The sequence below is a fragment of the Conger conger genome, chromosome 11, assembly GCF_963514075.1.
Source record: "Conger conger chromosome 11, fConCon1.1, whole genome shotgun sequence".
NCBI lineage: Eukaryota > Metazoa > Chordata > Actinopteri > Anguilliformes > Congridae > Conger > Conger conger.
In genome coordinates, this window is record NC_083770.1 from 14478270 (window position 1) to 14498089 (window position 19820).

The window sequence follows — 19820 nt, forward strand, 5'->3', positions numbered from 1 at the left end:
TATAATGCCATGGTCTCCCAGCCAAAGTCAGAATCCAGCTCTCTCAAGCAAACCAGTTCAGCCCCAAATCTTCCCCCAAAGCCCAAATGGCCCCCCTTCCCCACACCCTCCCCACACCTTCCATACTCCGTTGTTGTGTTTTGTGTCTTCTCTGCAAACCTGTAAACAGTCAAAACAACCGAATTCTTATTCTTATTAAAGTAAACCTTTTAAGCCACTGGTTCCCAGGCCTGTATCTGAAGATCAATCGTCCTGTAGGTTTTCACTCCAACCCTAACAAACCACACTTCGTTCAATGGCTAGTCTCACGGAGGTCTCATGGAGCTGCTAGTTAGTTGACTCAGGTCGAATGAGTCGCATTAGGGTTGAAAGACATCTACTCCGCTTATGTTCTTATTACGACCGAAGGTTGCCTTTCCTGACCTCTGACCTTCCGTGCCGCCCCTCTGTCTCACCTGTATTGACCCCCCCGGTGAAGATCCAGGCCCCCGTCGTCATGGCGGCCTTGATGAGACCCTTGCCGAAGACCTGCTTGAGTTTCGGCTGCAGCTCGAAGTTCTGCAAGCCTCCGTGGACGGATATGAGCAGCTTGGGAAGGTCCAGCTGCCACTCTTTGGTCATCAGGTGCAGCAGCAGGTCAGGCTTCGTGTCGTAGGAAACGCGGACGTACTGCGGCCGCGGAGAGAGAGAGAGAGAGAAAGACCGCATTACATGAGGTAGGGCTGTTAGGGGTGGCCCTTGATCATACCACACTCTCAGAAAAGGGTTCTTCGGCTTATCTCCGTAGAGCAGCGGTGTTAAACTCCAGTCCTGGAGGGCCGCAGTGACTTGTCCCCACACCTTGTTCTCAAGGCCTTAATTGGCTGCTGATTGAAAGGAAACCACAAATACCAGCAGACACTGCAGCCCTCCAGGACTGGAGTTTGACACCCCTGCCATAGAGGAAGCCTTTTCAGTTCTTTACGGAACCTATTATAGGTGTGAAATGTGAAACTTCCTCGACAAAGAGACATTTTGCCCGACAAAGATCCCTAGAACTAGATAGGGCTCTTCTTTGGAATCAAAAGGTTACTTTTGGACCATTCTTTCTGAAAGGGCAATCAGAGTGTGCTGTATGCTGACACACATACTCTACTGCAAGGGACATTTCATAAAAACAAATAAATAATATTTTTGAAAATATTGTCATTGCAATGTTTTTGTCAACCAAGGCACCTGCATTATGTCAAAACATTAAAATACAAACTTTTCTTTCTACCGGCTCTCAGAATAGGCCTTGAACATCCTGGAATATGCTAACTAATCCCGGCATAGCCTACTCTTACAAACAATCCCCTCCAAAAGTGTTGGAACAGCATTACATTACACTACAGTCATTTCGCAGACACTCTTATCCACAGTGACGTATAGTAAAGTGCAAATCAGAACCAGTGACAAGTGCGTTGAAGACCCTAGAGGATAGTACAGCTCCAAGTCCTAGAGTGATCACAAAGATACAACTTGAGCCCTTGAAGAGTACATCAACTTTCCAACTAGCATGCCACAGTTGTAGGATATTGCCTAAGGACCCTAAGGATATTGCACATGTTTTGCTGGTCTGCAAAAGGCAGCTAGCCCTTAATCGTTCATGGACACGGGAAAAGGAGGGTGGCAATTACCATTGCTTTGTTGGAATGGCCTCCGCCCTGGAACTCGATGGTGCCGAAGGCATCGGTGGGGCTGAGCTGCGTGTGTTTGCTGATGGACCATTTCTCCGACAGGCTGTCGTTCTTCGCCAGACGCTCGTTCTTGTCGTTCTGACTGGAGGAAAGGCTGGGGGGCAGGCCCACATGCTGGCCAATCAGGCGGCCGCAGCAGCACCTGTCAGAGCAGGAAGCAAAATGTTAAGTCTGAATGAAAAGTGACCTTAAACTCCTGGAGCCCACCCGGTAAGATACAGGAAATGGCCGCAATCTCCACCCACTGAGGAACAGGAAGTCACTTTCACCCTCCTCAGACATGCCCTGTGGTTAGGTGTTTTGGTTTGTATTATAGATAGGGCTAAGGTTAGAAGCTGGTGGCCGACAGGGTTATGTGGTGTGGTGTCTGTCTCTAGCCAAATAGTTTTCAGACTTCTACCAGACTGTAAAATATAACTCTTCAAAATGATTTCTGGTTGGCTGGCATTCTATATTCTCTCCTCAGTTCAGTAAAAACTTAATTTATTTGTTTTCTCATATTTTTCTTTTTATTTATTCCCACCTCTTTTATTTGAAAGGTCCCAGTTGATGATTTATTACTCCCCAACACAGGCACACACACACACACACACACACGCGCACGCACACACGCAGTCACACACACACACACACGCACACACAGACAAAATCATCTTTTTCCAATTCCTTATCCCACTTTTTTACTTTTTAACAAGGTTGTCTATGGTTAAATCGAGTTATTCCATTCCCGTATCCATAGCGAGTGCATTACTCTGCATTTGCATAATGTCACTGTAACATACATAAGAAATAGGGTGGGTAATGGAATTCTGCATTATACGAGATCACACCCAGGCGCTCATTTGGAGTGGGGGTGAGAATTCATCATCGGACGGTCGCTGCTAACTCCACAATGACTCATTCTCATTAGTTAAATTACTGCCTCACTGAGCATGCCGGGGAATGCATTTACATATGTAAAACATTTGAACCGGCCCGTAAAAGCATAAAATACATTCTTGGTCCGGCAGTTGAATATGCTTTAATGGCCTACATTGAAGTTGTTAAAACACTGACTTGCAGGGAATATAAAATCAAGTATCTATTAGCTTCTAACTTAATGAAGAGGGTACATTTAAAACTTAGGCGCCAGAGCGAAAGAAAAACAGGGGGATGAAAGGAAAGATTCCAGCTAGCAGATGCACAGAGGCCGGTGGTGGGCACAGCTGTCAGCCCACCAACGTTTCGGAAATTAGCGCGACCGTGTTCAGACAGTCGGGCCGAGGCAGCTGCGGTGAGAGGGAACTGAAAAGAATGAGAAACAGCTGGCGGACCGTCCTGACGCTCACAGACTTCGGTAGCGTTGACCACCCTGACACAGTTTCACGCTCTCCGTTTGGACGCACACGCTTGCTACAGAACAAATGGAAACCGCATTCATCTTGCGGTTTAGTGTTCCCCTAATTAGTCATTTCGCAAGCGATGCAACGGCACTTTCAGCAGAAGCTGAAACCGAGCGTGTAGCAGGAAATCTGTGAACAAAACCCGGGACGTGTCGCTTAGCGAATGGGGAAAAATCCCTGTCAGAGAGACACAGGGAATTAGGGGAAGTCTATTTCCACTTCAAAGGTCAAGCAATGCCAATCGGGGCTTAATTCCGATGGTGACACGCGCTAGCTACGAGCCTGGAATCAAATCTTCGGCGACAGATCGCGGATTACGCGACGCAGTGCGTGACATTTTCGTAAATCCAGTGCGAAGGGGCTTTGGCCTGCCCTGGAGAGGATGGGAGATGTTTGCTTAAGCGTATCCATGGTGATCCGCATTACCGTGCACTTCCCACCAAGTCTGTCTGCCTACTGATATACATAAAGTGCAATTATTTGTATTCATTTTCGCAACATCTCAACAGCAATAAAGACAGCACTCCCCCCCAAAAACCCAGCTCAATCCTCAGTTTATAAAACATCCACTGAGGTCACCCTGCGTGTGAAAATTATTGTATTGCATTACATTAGGGATGTAATGTACTTTTGGACTTTGTCCCACAGTCCACAATGTCCCTTCTAAGTCCAGTCTTATAACACCGCAGTGTTGGTCCTGGAGAGCCACAAGGTCTGCTAGCTTTTGTTGTTCATCAGCACTTGAGTGGCAAAGTAACTGATCAGTTAAAACAGTTGATTATATTGCTAAATCCTGGTATTGTGGGTCTGAACGACCGGCTGATTTTAAGGCAGAAAGAGAAACAGAAACCAGAAGCCTCTGGCTCTCCAGAACGAGGATAGAAGATCACAAACAGTAAAGTACTGCATGGGCACTCTGGTGCCTTCTGTGTTCAATGCTCTGCAAAAAAATAAAAAAATAAGTCTTCACAAAGATTTTAATCCTTAGATATAAAATAGTATTCATATCGCTATTTTCGGAAGCAGTTTGATTCATTTCAAGATTCGCCAAAGGCGTAAGAGCATTTCACTTGTCAAGAAAAGAGAAGAAAATAAGAGTGAAAGTCTTATTACAGGACTACAAGAGAGAATTTTTTTACAGTGTGTTAAGGTGAGCAGGTCTGACTTACCTATGGTGGTCTTTTGCGCTCACAATGATATGAACACATTCTCTCTTGCTGAAGGCTCTCTCTATCCAGGACTTCTGTGCCTGTGAAAGGAAGGGAGAATAAAACGCTCGGTAAATTTACGCACTTTAAAGAAATCCCTCCAACGAGGATTAAGAGCACTAGCCTTTTAACACAGCCAAACTGCAATGAGGGGTAAATCCACCTGGGATGAGATGGGAGAGAAAAACACTTCATTAACTTTCATCAGCTTCAGATTTACAGATTTGTCCAATTTAATGTTTTAGTTAAATTGATTTCTGGATGTTGGCTCCAAGTTTTTGATCAATGCACACCCATTACTTTATGGACGCAATGAACCACACAATTGTGATCCATTTGAAAATGAACCAGGGGAGCCCCCCACAACCGCCAATATGCCCAGGGTACCAGCAGAAGTGAAATTATGGCTAACTCGAAAGGGCCACAAGATTGATGCGTCTGATCAATTTTGCATAAATGCAGATCGTCAATTCTACTCAAAACTTATATATCACACCATACTTAATATGATTGAAACTTTTCCTCTATGGTTTTATGAAGATTGAGCATGTAATTTGTTCCCTGTTAATATCTTGGACCAACAGAAAGACACATCTGCATGTTGTAGTCATGGCGATGGCTGGGCCCAAAACAATTCCAAGGACCCAGGTGGGCACATACAAGAAAGTAAGGTGTGACAACTACAACCAGCGATGATTTTGTGTTGGCGCGCGCACACATACACACACACACACACACACACACACACACGCACACACATATTATGTAAGTGAAGGCAAGTGTAAACTCCAAAAAGATAAACACACATTGTTTGGTCCCCACAAGGTTTGACGTCCCTATATGGTAAGTGTGTAATCAGTTGAATTAAAAAGAGAACCAGCACACACACACACACACAGAAGAAAACTCCACACTTCATGGTGGGAGTGTAGCATCACAATGAGCCAGCACACGGGAACCCGAAACACCTCCGACAGATTCACCATCAACGCCACCCTCTCACCCGAACATCAAACGTCCCTCAAAAAACATTACCCAAATGAAAAAGAACACGAAGTGACAAAGAGCTGGCTCTACTTTTTTCAGGGTAATCTAATCACAATGACTCAGCTTCGCAGAGCACCACCTTCCCACAGGGCATTCCAGTATCAATGCACCAGTGCACTCACACACACAAAATAGTTCCTTTCGACAAGATCGAATGAGGCAAGCGAGATCTGAGTGTACATCATGTACCTACGACTACGAGAAACCCCACAGTGCTAATAAAGTGAAAACTTTTCAAATATTCAAGAAAGATTGATTTCTTCTGAATATAACACACTTTCTGAAAATAATCACTGACCTGGATATACTTTTGAAACATTCTAAATTTAGCTTTAAATCCTCTGAAGAAAATGCAGTCTTTCTTCAGAGGATTAACACCTGCGGCAGAAATAGCAGTCAACACAATCTGGTAATACAACAACAAAAGAAATTAACCTCTACACACACACACACACACAGGCATACACACACACAGTCACACACATGCACACACACACAGGCACAGGTATCCACAGGCACACACATACACAAACACGCAAACAAACACATACACACAGGCACAAACACACGCACACACACACACTCACACACACACACACACACACAGGCACAGGCACAGGTATCCACAGGCACACACATACACAAACACAAACACGCAAACAAACACATACACACACAGGCACAGGTGTACAGTACACACATGCACACACACACAGGCACAGGTATACTGTACGCACACACACACACACACACACACACACAGGCACAGGTATACATTACACACACACACACGCACAGGCACAGGTATAATGTACACACACACATGCAGGCACAGACACAGGTATACTGTACACACACACACACACACACAGGCACAGACACAGGCACAGGTATACTGTACGCACACATACACACAGGCACAGGTATGCTGTACACACACGCACACACACACACAGGCACAGGTATACTGTACGTACACGGACACACACACAGGCACAGGTATACTGTACGCACACGGACACACACACAGGCACAGGTATACTGTACGCACACACACAGGCACAGGTATACTGTACACAGACACACACACACACACAGGCACAGGTATACTGAACGCACGCACACACACACACACACAGGCACAAGTATACTGTACGCACACACACACATACACACACACAGGCACAGGTATACTGTACGCACACACACACACACACACACACAGGCACAGGTATACTGTACGCACACACAGCATGATGTATTTTAATGGGGAAGCCCATAAAAATGAAGTGTGTTATAACATGCTAGGAAGAGGCGATGGTGTGGGGGCAGACACTGCTCCCTTCCATCTGTAATGTATCCTTAATTAATGATCTGCCTCAGAGCTGTGTGATTACAGCACAGCATAACATGGACATCTGCAGCACAAGCCTGCCCCCGTTCCATCACACAGCATGGCACCAGCCCTAGAATGCCAAAACTCCGCAGCAACAGAATACAAACACACCGGGACAGGGAATGCCAAAACACTGTGGCACTGGAACACCTACACACCGGGAAACCGGAATGGCAAAAGACTGGGACACTAGAATGCCAAAAGACCAGGACACTAGAATGGCAGAAGACGGGGACACTAGAATGCTAAAAGACCGGGACACTAGAATGGCAGAAGACGGGGACACTAGAATGCTAAAAGACCGGGACACTAGAATGCCAAACACCAGGGCATCAGAACACCAAAACACCAGGGCATCGGAATGGCAAAACACCAGGGCATCAGAAAGCCATCAGGGTACTGTGATGCCAAGATGCTCCAAGGGCTCCAGAATTCCAGAACACCAGACCTCTGGAATGTTAAAAACTAGGGCTCTGGAAAGCCAAAACATAAGGTCTCCAACTTACAAAAATCAGGGCACAGTAATGCCAACATACCAGGGCACCAGAATACTAGGGTTTCGGAACACTAAAACACCGGAGCTCTGGAATGCCAACACAACAAGGCACCAGAACACTCAGGTTTCGGAACACTAAAACACTGCAGCTCCGGAATGCCAAAAAAATACTTCAGTCTCCAGCATTTAACCGTCGAGAAACATAAGAGTGAGTGAGAGAGTGAGTTTGAGAGGCGGGGGACAAGGAGATGTCAAAGTTTACTCCTTTTTCTCTTCTCTCTCTCTCCGTGCCCCATTACATCTCCCTGATGAGGGCTGACAAGGCTTGATGGGGCTGTTATCGCTGCGTGCGTCTGACAGGCTGCCGGGGTAATTAAGATTTATTCGGCCGAGGTCACCGGTGCTGCCGGGCCCAGTCACTGGAGGAACCTGTGAGCTTCAGGAGCAGCTTCAGGAGCAACTTCAGGAGCAGCTTCACGAGCAGCTTCAGGAGCAGCTTCACGAGCAGCTTCACGAGCAGCTTCAGGGCGTTTCCCGTTTCTAAAGCTCTTATTGCCATTTTACTGTATTTGAATGAGAGAATGGATTGTTTATGTCTAGTGTGTGTGTGTGTGTGCGCGTGTGTGTGTGTGTGCTTTATGTATACTGTGTACAGATTTACAAAAGAAAAATGTAATAAAAATGTAAAAAACTGTCCCATCTAATGTAACATAATACCATGACGGATAATGTAATTTAAGCTGAATAATGGAAACAGCGCTATAAAAATTAAATATTTAAGAACGTAATAGACATGCACTTGTTGTATAAATAAATAAATAAATGAAATATGAATAAAAGATGATGGTGCCAAGAAAAAAACTTTAATACCGGGATAAAATCTCGCCATATTTAGACATACTAGAGAAAACCGACTGGTTTCATATTGAACCAAACATCAAACAAACAACAACAAGCTGTTCAAGCCATTAAGGTGATACAGCAAGTTATTAGTTTGTATTAAAAATCACAAACAAGGAACTGTCATACAAAATAACCACACCACAGCGCTATGCATGTGGTAGAACTCCTGAATGTCTCAACACGGCAGATAAATAACACAGTTTAGGATTAATCAAATAGTAAATCAACAACAGATCATTCCTGAAACAACAAGATTCCTAATACAAGTACAACCACGAGTCACCCGAAAACATTTAGAGATGTTATCGGTCGCGTTAATGAGAGATTAAAGGAGCAGAACGCGAGCGGGGTTAGCGATCAGGCGCCCGGTTGGGCTCTCTACCTTGTCTCCTGCGTTGCCGGGGGAAACTTCGCTAGCGTGAGTAAGTAGCAGGACCTGCCTGGGCAGAAGGGACTTCACTCATGACTGGACACTCAACAACTTGTCCATTCACGGGCCGGACTGTGCAGTTTAAAGCTGGCCAGCCCGCCCGGTGCTCAGGCCCCATTAGCTACCTGGAATGTGGCGCAGTAGGATTAGTCTCATTAGATGGCCAGCGCGCATTATGTGAGCTGCCGGCCAAAAACGAGCTGGGGTCTGACTGTCACCCCCCTCGGTAATCCACCTCCTCAACAACGACATAGTTGCACACACTCTCACAGTCACACAAACACCTTTACACTCTCACAATCACACACATACATGTACAAATACACTCTCATAATCACACACATGTACAAATACACTCCCACAGTCACACAAACACCTTTACACTCTCACAATCACACACATACATGTACAAATACACTCTCACAATCACACACATACATGTACAAATACACTCTCACAATCACACACATGTACAAATACACTCTTACAGTCACACAAACACCTTTACACTCTCACAATCACACACATACACGTACAAATACACTCTCACAATTACACACATGTACAAATACACTCTCACAGTCACACAAACACCTTTAAACTCTCACAATCACACACATACACATACAAATACACTCTCAGTCACACAAAAACCTTTACACTCTCACAATCACACACATACACGTACAAACACACTCTCACAGTCGTACACATACATGTGTGCACAAACGTTCTCGATCAGTAAGATCGGTGCATCCATATTTCTGATATTCTGAAGTTTCTCTTCGAAAACACACAGTATTGCAAAGCATAAAACAGGAATCTTCTTTCAGATTTTATGGAAGTGAAGGCAAACATGAACTCGGCAACATAAAGGCACATGCATACATTCACACACACTTTCTGGTCCCCACGAGGTCCCTCTGTGGTAGGTGTGTAAGCAGTTGGATTAAAAGAGAACCAACGCACACACACACACACACACACACACACAAGCAAAATGCATCAGTTTCCTCTGCCACATTAGCGCTTTCTAGCCTCCCAACACATTAGTACAGCAGAGCAGAAACAGCATAGCAACAGCAGCGAAGAGCTCCTCTCTTCATTGGAGCTCCCCCTCTCCTCCCTCCATTAAATACATTTGATCTGTTTCTAAACCAAGCGTTTTTACTGTTATGGGAACAGGGCCCTTTCCGAGAGGAAATCACCGAGCTCGCCGCAGAAGCACTGGGGGCGTACACGTCCGCACGGAGCGCCATCAGTCTCCCGCACGCGCAGTAGACCCCAGAGTTTCCGCCGAATAGCCCTCATTTCATGAGAAGCGCGTGAAAGATGAAGGCAGAGGTGCCGTCGTCTGAAGAACGGCTGAGGGGGGATACTGAAGAGAAGACAAACAAACTAAAACATGGCTTCTGGCATCTGGGCTTTATGTCGCACATTGCCCTAAAAAGCAGACACCTGGAACACGGTCTGTTCATCAGCCCCATTCCGGGTTATGAAAGAGGGGGATGATGAGAGGGAGGGGGAGGGAGGGAGAGAGAAGGGGAGGGCGAGTCTCGCTGGGGGGCCGGCGGCCGCCTCTGCTCCAGTCAGACAGTGCGGTAATCACTAGCACAGCATGGCCCCGCTCGGAAATGTTGGAGGGAAACGCGTTCTCCAAACTGTCACCCCCAGCCCCCCCTCGACCCCCTCACCCGCACCCCACCCCAGAGAATGAGCGAGGCAGAGGGGAGAGGCTCTGAGCTTAATTATGAACACCCCCCTCCCAACACTGAGAGAGAAAACAGGCTGTGATAAGAAGCGCCGATCGGACTCGTTTCACAATGCGGTGAATAAAGTCCGGCATGTTCTAGAAGCCCAGGAGCCGGTGATTAGCCAGGGCACATCTGCAGGGTCGCCCCTGCTTTCAGTAATGCGCAACAAATAACCGAAAGCCATAGATAAAGCCATAGATAAAGCCATAGATAAATTCATAGATAAAGCCATAGATAAACTCAACTTGCAAAGTAAAAGGACACAATTGTAATGTGCTACATCCTCACCAATGCTAGTGGTCTATATATAGATTAGCAATTCAACATTGATAGAAATGCACTCACGATACAAGCTTCACCAAAGCCGAGCTACGGCAACTACCAGATGTGGAAGCAGCCGTCTTGGCTTAAGGACGGTCACAGACCATCTCTGTCGTAGTTGGGCCCAAAGACAGGCTGGAGTCCCTGTGGACCGAAGGCCATCGAGCCAGGGGTTCACCTCCGCCCTGCCAGCCCCGAATCTCCCTCCCACCCCACCACCCACCCGCCATCTCCCAGGCTCCATATGGTCAGCGTTTGAGGAGGCTGGTGGCGGGGGAGGAGATTTAGGGGCAGGGGGAGTGGGTGAGCGGTTTTCGTTACATTTAATTTAATTTCACTTGATTAAATTAATCCATCTCCTATCCACCTCTCCCCCCCCCCCCACACTATTAAGAGTCCTGAGAGAGACGTGTAACAAGCTAAAGGAAATCAACCCCCCACCACCCCTACCCCCCGCTCCCAACCCCCCATATCAGATCAAATTTTAATGGCTTCCAAGGACTCCCATGCATCTTAATTACTCTACACACTCACAGCCTGTTACTTTATCACGGTTTTGAGTAATTAAATTAAAAAAACAACAAAAAATGTATCCATCACAGAATGGACTGGTCTGGACGCTGATGTCATGGCGGAATTAGAAGCCGGGACAACGGAAAAGCGCAGTTTTTAAAAAACTCATTTCTGCGTGTTAGCAATTAGCACAGGAATGGCACTTATTGGCCTTCATAGCGCAGTAATCTTAAGCACCTGAAAGATCGATTCTGACTGCATGACCTTTTTACCTTTCATGTGCTAGGTGGTCCCAGGAGTGACATGGTTCACGTGTTCCTCACTACGACCTGTGAAAATGTGACACATTTATCTCTTGCCTGAGTGCAATAATTAAACACCGTCATGTGGCGATTATTTTCAGTATTTACATATTCTCACACAGTAGAAGAAAATGGCAGGGACTGCGAGACAGAAATAACCTCCTGTAGATCTGGAAGAGCATGACTCCACCTCATAAAGTTTATATCTGCAGTATCTCTGCATTCCATTACGTATTCTTATTTTTACAAACCTATATACAGCACTGGGTTCTTGTTGGTCTACATTTGCCTTCTGGTAAAATACAACTTACACGCACACTCACACACACACACACACAAGAAAATAAAGTTTCAATTTGTATTTAACAAGGTTTTATTATTAAAGAAAGTTACTTGTTAAAGTAGCAAGGTATCATGAGCTATTTAAATTGGCAGCCAGCAAATTAGACAAAAATCCATGTGACCAGAGTGATTGACAGACAGACCATGTGAGCAGAGTGATTGACAGACAGATCATGTGAGCAGAGTGATTGACAGACAGATCATGTGAGCAGGCAATGCCTCAGTGAGACCTGGAGACTGTGACCTGCAGACCTAGACCTGCTTTTCTGCATATGTCTGAGAGAGACAGAGTATGCTTACTGTCTGAGACGCAGTTACTGCGGGGGACTGCGGGCGGTGGTGAGAGGGGTCTGGTGGAAAGGGGGAGGGGGTGGCAGAATGCCTCTGCAGTGGCACCAGAACAGCAGTTCCTGCGCAGTGACAGCAGTGCGGAAAAGAGGGGGGCGTGGAACCCCCAGTGCTTTGCTTTCAACTTTGACGCATTTTTCCGCAGATTTAATTTAAGGCAGCTTACTTAAGTTTTTTGTTTGTGTGGTTTTTTTTCTCCTTACTTTTTTGTTTCCCCTACAGCTCGGGATAATTAAAGCCTGTAAGATCTGTTAAAGACTGTTTATCCGAGTGGATTAACGCCACCCCCCCCCCCCCCCCCCCCCCCCCAAAAAACACAGGGGTGACTTCACTGGGAACTACAAAGCCGATCTTTACTCAGCAAAAAGGGGGGAGAGGGAGGGAGGGAGGGAAAGAAGGAGGGAGGAGACTTTGTGTTGAGAACAACTTTGATCTCAAGGTAAAATTACAGAGAATGTATCACACTCAAGGCTCTGCCTTCTTCACTGTAGAGCCCTGAAATGCACCTAAGTGCTTAAGATGATCAAACTCTCTCTGGGTGGGGAGACGGGGTCCCCAAAAATCTCACATTATATATATGAACGTAAGTATTTCTATAAACATAATGAATCAACATTCATCAGTATTTCCCAGGGCTCATAATTCCCGATTCTCCTTGCAGTTTAGATGGGCTAGGGCCCAGGCTCTCTCTTTCGTTCTATTTTCCCTTTATTCTTGCTTTCCCTGACTTTAATATCATCCCCTCTCTATCTCTCTCACATCCCTGTCTCTCTTTCTCCCTCCCTCTCACTCTCTCTCTTCCTCTCTCTCTCTCTCTCTCTAGCAGTAAATAACTTTATTACCCATATTTGGGAGACCAGCTAATGTAAAAAAGGCTGATTTGCTTGGCTGAAGGTAAACATGTGATATGAATGTAATTAATTTTGTAAAGCACTGCCCCTCTGTGGGAGTTGGAACATACATCTTGCTGTGTGAACTGACTCCCCTTCTGCAGAATAAAGAGCACTGATTGCGTGCCGCTAATGCCTCATACTCTTACCTCGGAGTCTCACACTCCCCAGCTCAAAGGAATGCATAAAGGGCTGAGGGATGAACCTTCATCACATCAGCCCCGATGCTAAGCCCGCGCACCATAGCACTGCTGATTTCTGGGAATCCCTCCCCCATTAAAAGCGAAAACCCCGAGGGTGACCTTCATAGAACGAATGCTTCAATACAGCAATAGGCCAATGCGATTAAGCGTTTCATATCCTGTTTATTAGTATGCTCCACACGTGCTCGTATGCAGGCAGGCTTTTGAGAAAATTAAACTAAAGCTGAAACGACGTTGTATGACCATCCGAGTGGAGCGGTTGGGTGAGAGGAGGCTGAATCGTGACGAGGTCCGGGTTCAAATCCTGACACGGGGCTCTGTTCCGTTCACACGCAAGGTGAGGAGAAACCCTACGTGGTCTCAATTCAGCTGCTGTGTGGAGAGTGTTACAAAATGGCCGCCACCCAGGTGAGCGCTATACATTGACGGTGACTGTAGTGAGGTGCCTTCGCGCATTCACTGTAACTCCTCAGATCCTTAGAAGCACAATCTGAATGTGAGCCACTTCCGAACCCCGCCCAACTGAGAGAGAGAGAGAGAGAGAGAGAGAGAGAGAAAGAGAGTTAGCGGAGGTTGTCGCAGGTCATGGTTGTCTGCTTCCGAAAGCGGTTAGCAATTTGTCGGTGGTAGAGAGGCGGTTGCTCAAGGGGCTTGTCCAATCATTTCCATGGCAACATTACCGGCAAGGTGTTGTCAACAATGGCTGATCACGGAAGCAGCAATTAAGGAGAGAGATAAAGCTCTAGCAGTTGCACTTGGTTAAGTTCTTTGCAAGTGCACTGAGGAAATTATAGAGGCAGCTGTGATAGCCACAACCTGTGAGAACTTGATAGGAGAGGGTATGCTTTTAGGAGGGGCATAAAAACAGTAAATGCAGTACACCTGAAACTCTGTACAAACTACACAATTCAGATCAAAAACATTTTTTTGAAATGTTTGCTGAGTGAATGTTCACAAGCAATTATTACGCCAATTAATATAAGTTGTTCACTTACTTGGTCTCACAGCTAATAGAGCATCTTGGGGGATTGATAGGGTGATTCCCTGTGCAAATCAATATGAACATGCACCTGGTCAAATGTACAGAGTTGCAAGAAGAAATCTGGGGTGGATGTTGATTAAATCTAGGGGATAATTTATCAATTCCTATTGCATGGTTGCATTGTGTTTTGTTTAAATCTCAAACAATGGTCTCCCATTCAGCAATCCAAACAATCCGGCTCGCACAAAAATAATTTTGGGGCAATACGCTGATATATTAGGCATTCAGTGTCAGCCACACTCAAACATTACAAATACAATGTGCAATTCCACAGAGTATTACAATATTATTGTTATGAAATGCCACTCATGACTCATGATATTTCTAGGTATTTGTAAAGGAATCACAATTTATGTAGAAACACTCTGCTTGCGATTACACCCTTTGGCCATTGTTTCCTACAATATTTCCCCTTGTTGTTTTTAACATTTAGAAAGCCATGCTGATTAATCTGTGTTCAAGGGGTAAGGGAAGTGAGGGTGGGGGTGGAGCACCTTCTTAAAATATTAAAAAGGTCAAGGTACTTTATTCATTAAAGTGTAAATATCAGAAGAGAAACATTTCCATTCCCTTTTCTTCGTAGAGGTTCTGAAAATCTCGCTGAAGGGCACGGGGTGAATTTTGCGCCACTAATCGATTTATGGTACGGAAGTAAGGCGGGGCGAAGGCTAATAACGTGGGTTAATATCGGACGAAGCGGCGGAATCAGGCCACGCTCAGCGAGGCACGGAAGGGCCCGGAAGCCCGGACTACCCGTGCGCTCGTGGCCGACTGACATTTACAGCGTCTCTGCGGACCTCTTCGCTTGTAATCTGCTCATTAAAACAAAGTGCCTTCAACAGGTCGAAAGAGACGGTGCGATTGAAACGCTTACACGGCCTGGAATATACGCAGCCTGTATATCCATCAAACCTTTAACGAGAGCGTCTGAACAAACCGTACGGGGCTCACATGATCTTATCAATTAATTATTGTGACTGGGTATGCACGTGCCACAACTGGACAAAAAAAAATCTTTCCTGGGTTTAATTTGCAAATACGTAATGCCTTTTGCAAACGACACTAATTTCAGGCTCCAGTAAGCAAGATGAAGTGATTGGCTTGTGATTGTTCAGACCCGTGATGCCCTTAATAACTGAGGACTGCTTGGAAAAGCCCCCGATTTTTGAGCAATTATTGACTTGAAAATTACAAAATCCCTAACAGGACCCTTTAAAGAAAGAATGCGTAGCTTCCCTCTAGTTTGCCACAACAAAGTTGGGAGAGCTGTGTGGAATAAAACAGGGCCTTTGCTACAATGTTCTCATTATCTCCACCAAGGTGGCCTAATCTCCAAAAATTCAACTCATGTTTACGGATAAGAGAATTAGTCTTCCACGCCGGGATTGCCTGCCTTGGATCTGCACAGTTTAATCAGATTAAGGGGAGGAAGTTGGACGCAAGAGAGGCGTCCATCTGACCGACTCTGGTGTCCTCTGAGTATCCTATCTACGCTGCAGGGGAAGTGGAAACTTTTCGAGACTTCATATTCACTTTTTGCTATTCTTTTTAAGACCTTGCAAATTCAAGGCTGACTGTGTTTATTCACTATTTTTACGCCTTAAGCCCTTGTTATGAGCAATTTGCACAGCTGTCATTCCGGTACGTTACACGATGAATAAGTCGCGGGTACATTATGATGTTTCAGTATCAGTGATAAAGTGGGTTGTCGCAGTACCGCGATGGCCACATCCTGTCCCAGCCGTGGGACGCTATCCTTCATGTGACTGTGCCCGACACGGCATTACGCACTTTCAGCGCTGCCATTTCACTCTTGCTGTTTCACACAGTGTTACTCATTCAAATGACGATGATGAAAAATGACAGTGAAGCTTATCTTCTCGAAGCTAAAACGCAAATAATCCAGTCTCATCCATTTTTGCTAACAGGCAGGGTTCTTGAATGTACTTTAGGACAGTCGATTAATTAATGCATCTCCTCTGCCCTTGTCTGATACCCAAGCCCACCCAAGGGTCACCACGTCCAGACAGTTTCATATAGGCTCTCTGGAATTGATAGGATGGACAGAAACTGGACACCATTTTGGTTCCTATGAAACCACACCCTGAGCTGGCCAGAGGAGGATGGGCTCCCCCTCTTCAGTTGGTTCTCCCAAAGTTTCTTCTCAGAGAGTTTCCTGCTCTGGGGGTGGTTAGGGATATACTGTAAAACATACTGAGGTAAATTCTTGCCAAAATGCACTATATAAATAAAAATGGGTTTGATTGAAATAAATAAAATAAAGTGTACAGTAGAAAACAGATTATTCGGTTGGCACAGTGACAATAATTTCAGTTGCTGAGCCTGACTTGAGCTGTAACATTGACATTTTAAGATGGCGTAAAAGTGCTTCGTGAGCGGTTCTTTAATAAAGTCTCCTTTTATCCTTTTACTGTTAAGAAGACAAAAACAAGGACACAGGGGCTTCACCCGGAGCTTCAACCAGGCTGTGGGCCCATGCTGTTCACAGCAGCAGCCCTGAGAACGGCCCTGATACAGTACGCTGCTCACAGCAGCCCTGAGAACAGGGATCAGCCCTGATACAGTACGCTGCTCACAACAGCCCTGAGAACAGGGATCAGCCCTGATACAGTACGCTGCTCACAACAGCCCTGAGAACAGGGATCAGCCCTGATACAGTACGCTGCTCACAACAGCCCTGAGAACAGGGATCAGCCCTGATACAGTACGCTGCTCACAACAGCCCTGAGAACGGGATCGGTCCTGATACAGTACGCTGTGCTGGAGCTCAGTGGGGCAGCCTTTAGCACTGAGAGACTCTGCAGTGGAGAGGAGCAGCCAGGACAGCAGGAGGGGGCCGTCACTCTGCTACTATTCTGCCTTGCTAATATCTGTGTGTGTGTGTGTGTGCCTGTGTGTGTGTGTGTGTATCTGTGTGCCTGTGTGTATGTGTGCTTGTCAGTCTGTCTGTGGGTGTCTGTGCCTGTGTGTGTGTCTGTGTGTCTGTGGGTGTGTGTGTACATTTCTGATTACATTAATTTCTGTGTGTGTACATGTCTCAATATCCACTCAGTGAGCATTTTATTAGCTATTTATTCAACTCCTTTTTTAGACGTCTGGTCTTCTGCTGCTGTAGCCTATCCACTTAAAATTATGATGTATCGTGTGTTCAGAGATGCTCTTCTGCATACCACTGTTGTAATGTGTGGTTATTTGCGTTACTGTCAACTTCCTATCAGCTTTTGACCAGTCTGGCCATTCTCCTCTGTTCTCTCTTATTAACAACGCATTTCTGCCTGTAGAACTCACTGGATGCTTTTTGCTTTTCGCACAGTTCTGCAAACTCTAGTGACTGCTGTGTGAAAATCCCAGGAGATCAGCAGTTTCTGTGATACTCAAGCCTGGAACCAACAATCATTCCACGGTCAAAAATCACTTTGATCACATTTCTTCCCCATTCTGACATTTGGTCTGAAAACAACTGAACCTCTTGACCACGTCTGCATGCTTTTATGCAGTTAGTTGCTGCCACATTTATCGGCTAATTAAATATTTGCATTAACAAGCATGTGTCAAAGATTATTGTCAACAAGAGTTTGTAAACAGTTGTATTGTCTGCATAAAACTGTGCATGTGTGAGCATGTGTGTATTTGTGTGATATAAAACTGCATGTGTGCGTGTGTGTGTATATCAATCTGTGTGTGTGTGTGTGAGAGAGTGGGTGTGTGTGCATTTGTGATATAAAACTGCATGTGTGCGTACGTGTGCAAATAAATCTGTGTGTGTGTGTGAGTGGGTGGGTGTGTGTGTGTGAGTGTGAGTGGGTGTGTGTGTGCGTGTGTGAGAGGGTGGGTGCGTGTGTGAGTGAGAGTGTGTGTGAGTGGGTGTGTGTGTGCGTGTGAGTGAGTGTGTGTGTGTGCATATGTTAGAGGATGGATCTGTGTGTGTGTGTGTGAGAGGGTGTGTGTGTGTGTGCATGTGTGAGAGGGTGGGTGTGTGTGTGTGAGTGAGAGTGTGTGTGAATGGGTGTGTGTGTGCGTGTGTGAGAGGGTGGATGTGTGTGTGTGTGTGTGAGAGGGCGTGTGTGTGTGTGTGTGTGTGTGAGTGGGTGTGTGCGTGTGTGTGAGTGGGTGTGTGTGTGTGTGAGTGAGAGTGTGTGTGAGTGGGTGTGTGTGTGCGTGTGTGAGAGGGTGGATGTGTGTGTGTGTGTGTGTGAGAGGGTGTGTGTGAGTGAGTGGGTGTGTGTGTGTATGTGGGTGTGTGTGTGTGTGTGAGTGAGAGGGTGGGTGTGTGTGTGTGTGAGGACAGGCTGTAGTATTGCTGCATTACGCTGCCATCTGAACCCATAAAGAGGGTTTCTGACACCTTTCCTCTCCTCTTCCACAGGTGAAATGAGAAGATGAAGAGAGGGCAGTGGAGACAGACACCTCTCTTCAGCCAAAACTTTGAGTGGCGGGCACCGAGACAGCCTGGTTCACCCCCAAAATATCATTGCCCCATGAATACTGCATGGACACAGCCATATTCCATAAAACACTGATTCCCCTGTGATATGACTTTGATCCCCCAGCTCAGTGCAGCCAATCCAGGCTGAGGAAAGGACTTCTCAATGTCACAGAGCCCACTGCACCGGAGACTGTGAGAGGAGACCAGGCTTCACAGTGCCTCCCCCATCTGGCTGCCTTACCCACGCTGGCGGGGCTGTGGGGGGCTGTGGGGGGCTGGTGGGGGGCTGTGGGGGGCTGGTGGGGCTGTGGGGGGCTGGTGGGGCTGTGGGGGGCTGGTGGGGCTGTGGGGGGCTGTGGGGGGCTGGTGGGGCTGTGGGGGGCTGGTGGGGCTGTGGGGGGCTGGTGGGGCTGTGGGGGGCTGTGGGGGGCTGGTGGGGCTGTGGGGGGCTGTGGGGCTGTGGGGGGCTGGGGGTCCCTGTGTACTGCTTGTCTCAGCACACTGCAGATTAACTGAGATTTATGCTTGAAAAGAGAGAGGAGAGAGTGGGGAGGGAAAGAGAGAGAGCGGGAGGGAGAGAGAGAAGAGAGGGAGAATGAAGGAGAGAGGGAAAGAGGGGAAAGGGAGAGAGAGAGAAGAGAGAGGGGGGAGTGGGAGAGAGAGAAAAGTGCTGAAGTACTGAATAGATGGAACTACATCTTAACTGAACAAACAACAAATGCCAGAGAAAGTGAAATCAGAGAGGAGAGAAATAGAGAGACACACAAGGGTTCTTTGGCTTTTCTCCAAAGAGGAACACTTTGTTCTTTTACTTTGTCTTTATGGACCGCTCTATCACAGGTGTGAAAGCTCCCAGCCAAAGAACCGTTTTACCCGAAAAAGAACCCTTGAATTAGACAGGGTTCTTCTATGGAATAGATTTCCCCAGAGAGAATAACAGGTATTGAGAGAATAATAAAGATGAAACTAAATCTTAACTGAAATGGGAGGGGGAGGGGGGATAAAAAGAGATAAAATACACATTTGAATAGCCATTTCCTCTCCTTAAAAGAGTACAGCTAGAGCATCTGTGATATGG

General features: G+C 46.3%; 1 protein-coding gene across 6 annotated transcripts in view; it reads right to left on the bottom strand.

Moving 5' to 3' along the window:
* trpm3 (transient receptor potential cation channel, subfamily M, member 3) overlaps positions 1–19820 on the bottom strand; it is a 187611-nt gene that overhangs the window by 69662 nt on the left and 98129 nt on the right. For 5 of the 6 annotated variants that reach the window (XM_061259587.1, XM_061259586.1, XM_061259590.1 and 2 more), the window contains exons 2-4: positions 4270–4349; positions 1659–1860; positions 456–669 (exon numbers count right to left, since the gene is read on the bottom strand). In XM_061259587.1, the coding sequence (XP_061115571.1) occupies positions 456–669; positions 1659–1860; positions 4270–4349 (496 nt within the window). Of the gene's footprint in view, positions 1–455; positions 670–1658; positions 1861–4269; positions 4350–8532; positions 8586–19820 lie in introns of those variants that run through there. The other variant, XM_061259591.1, reaches the window with a different exon arrangement.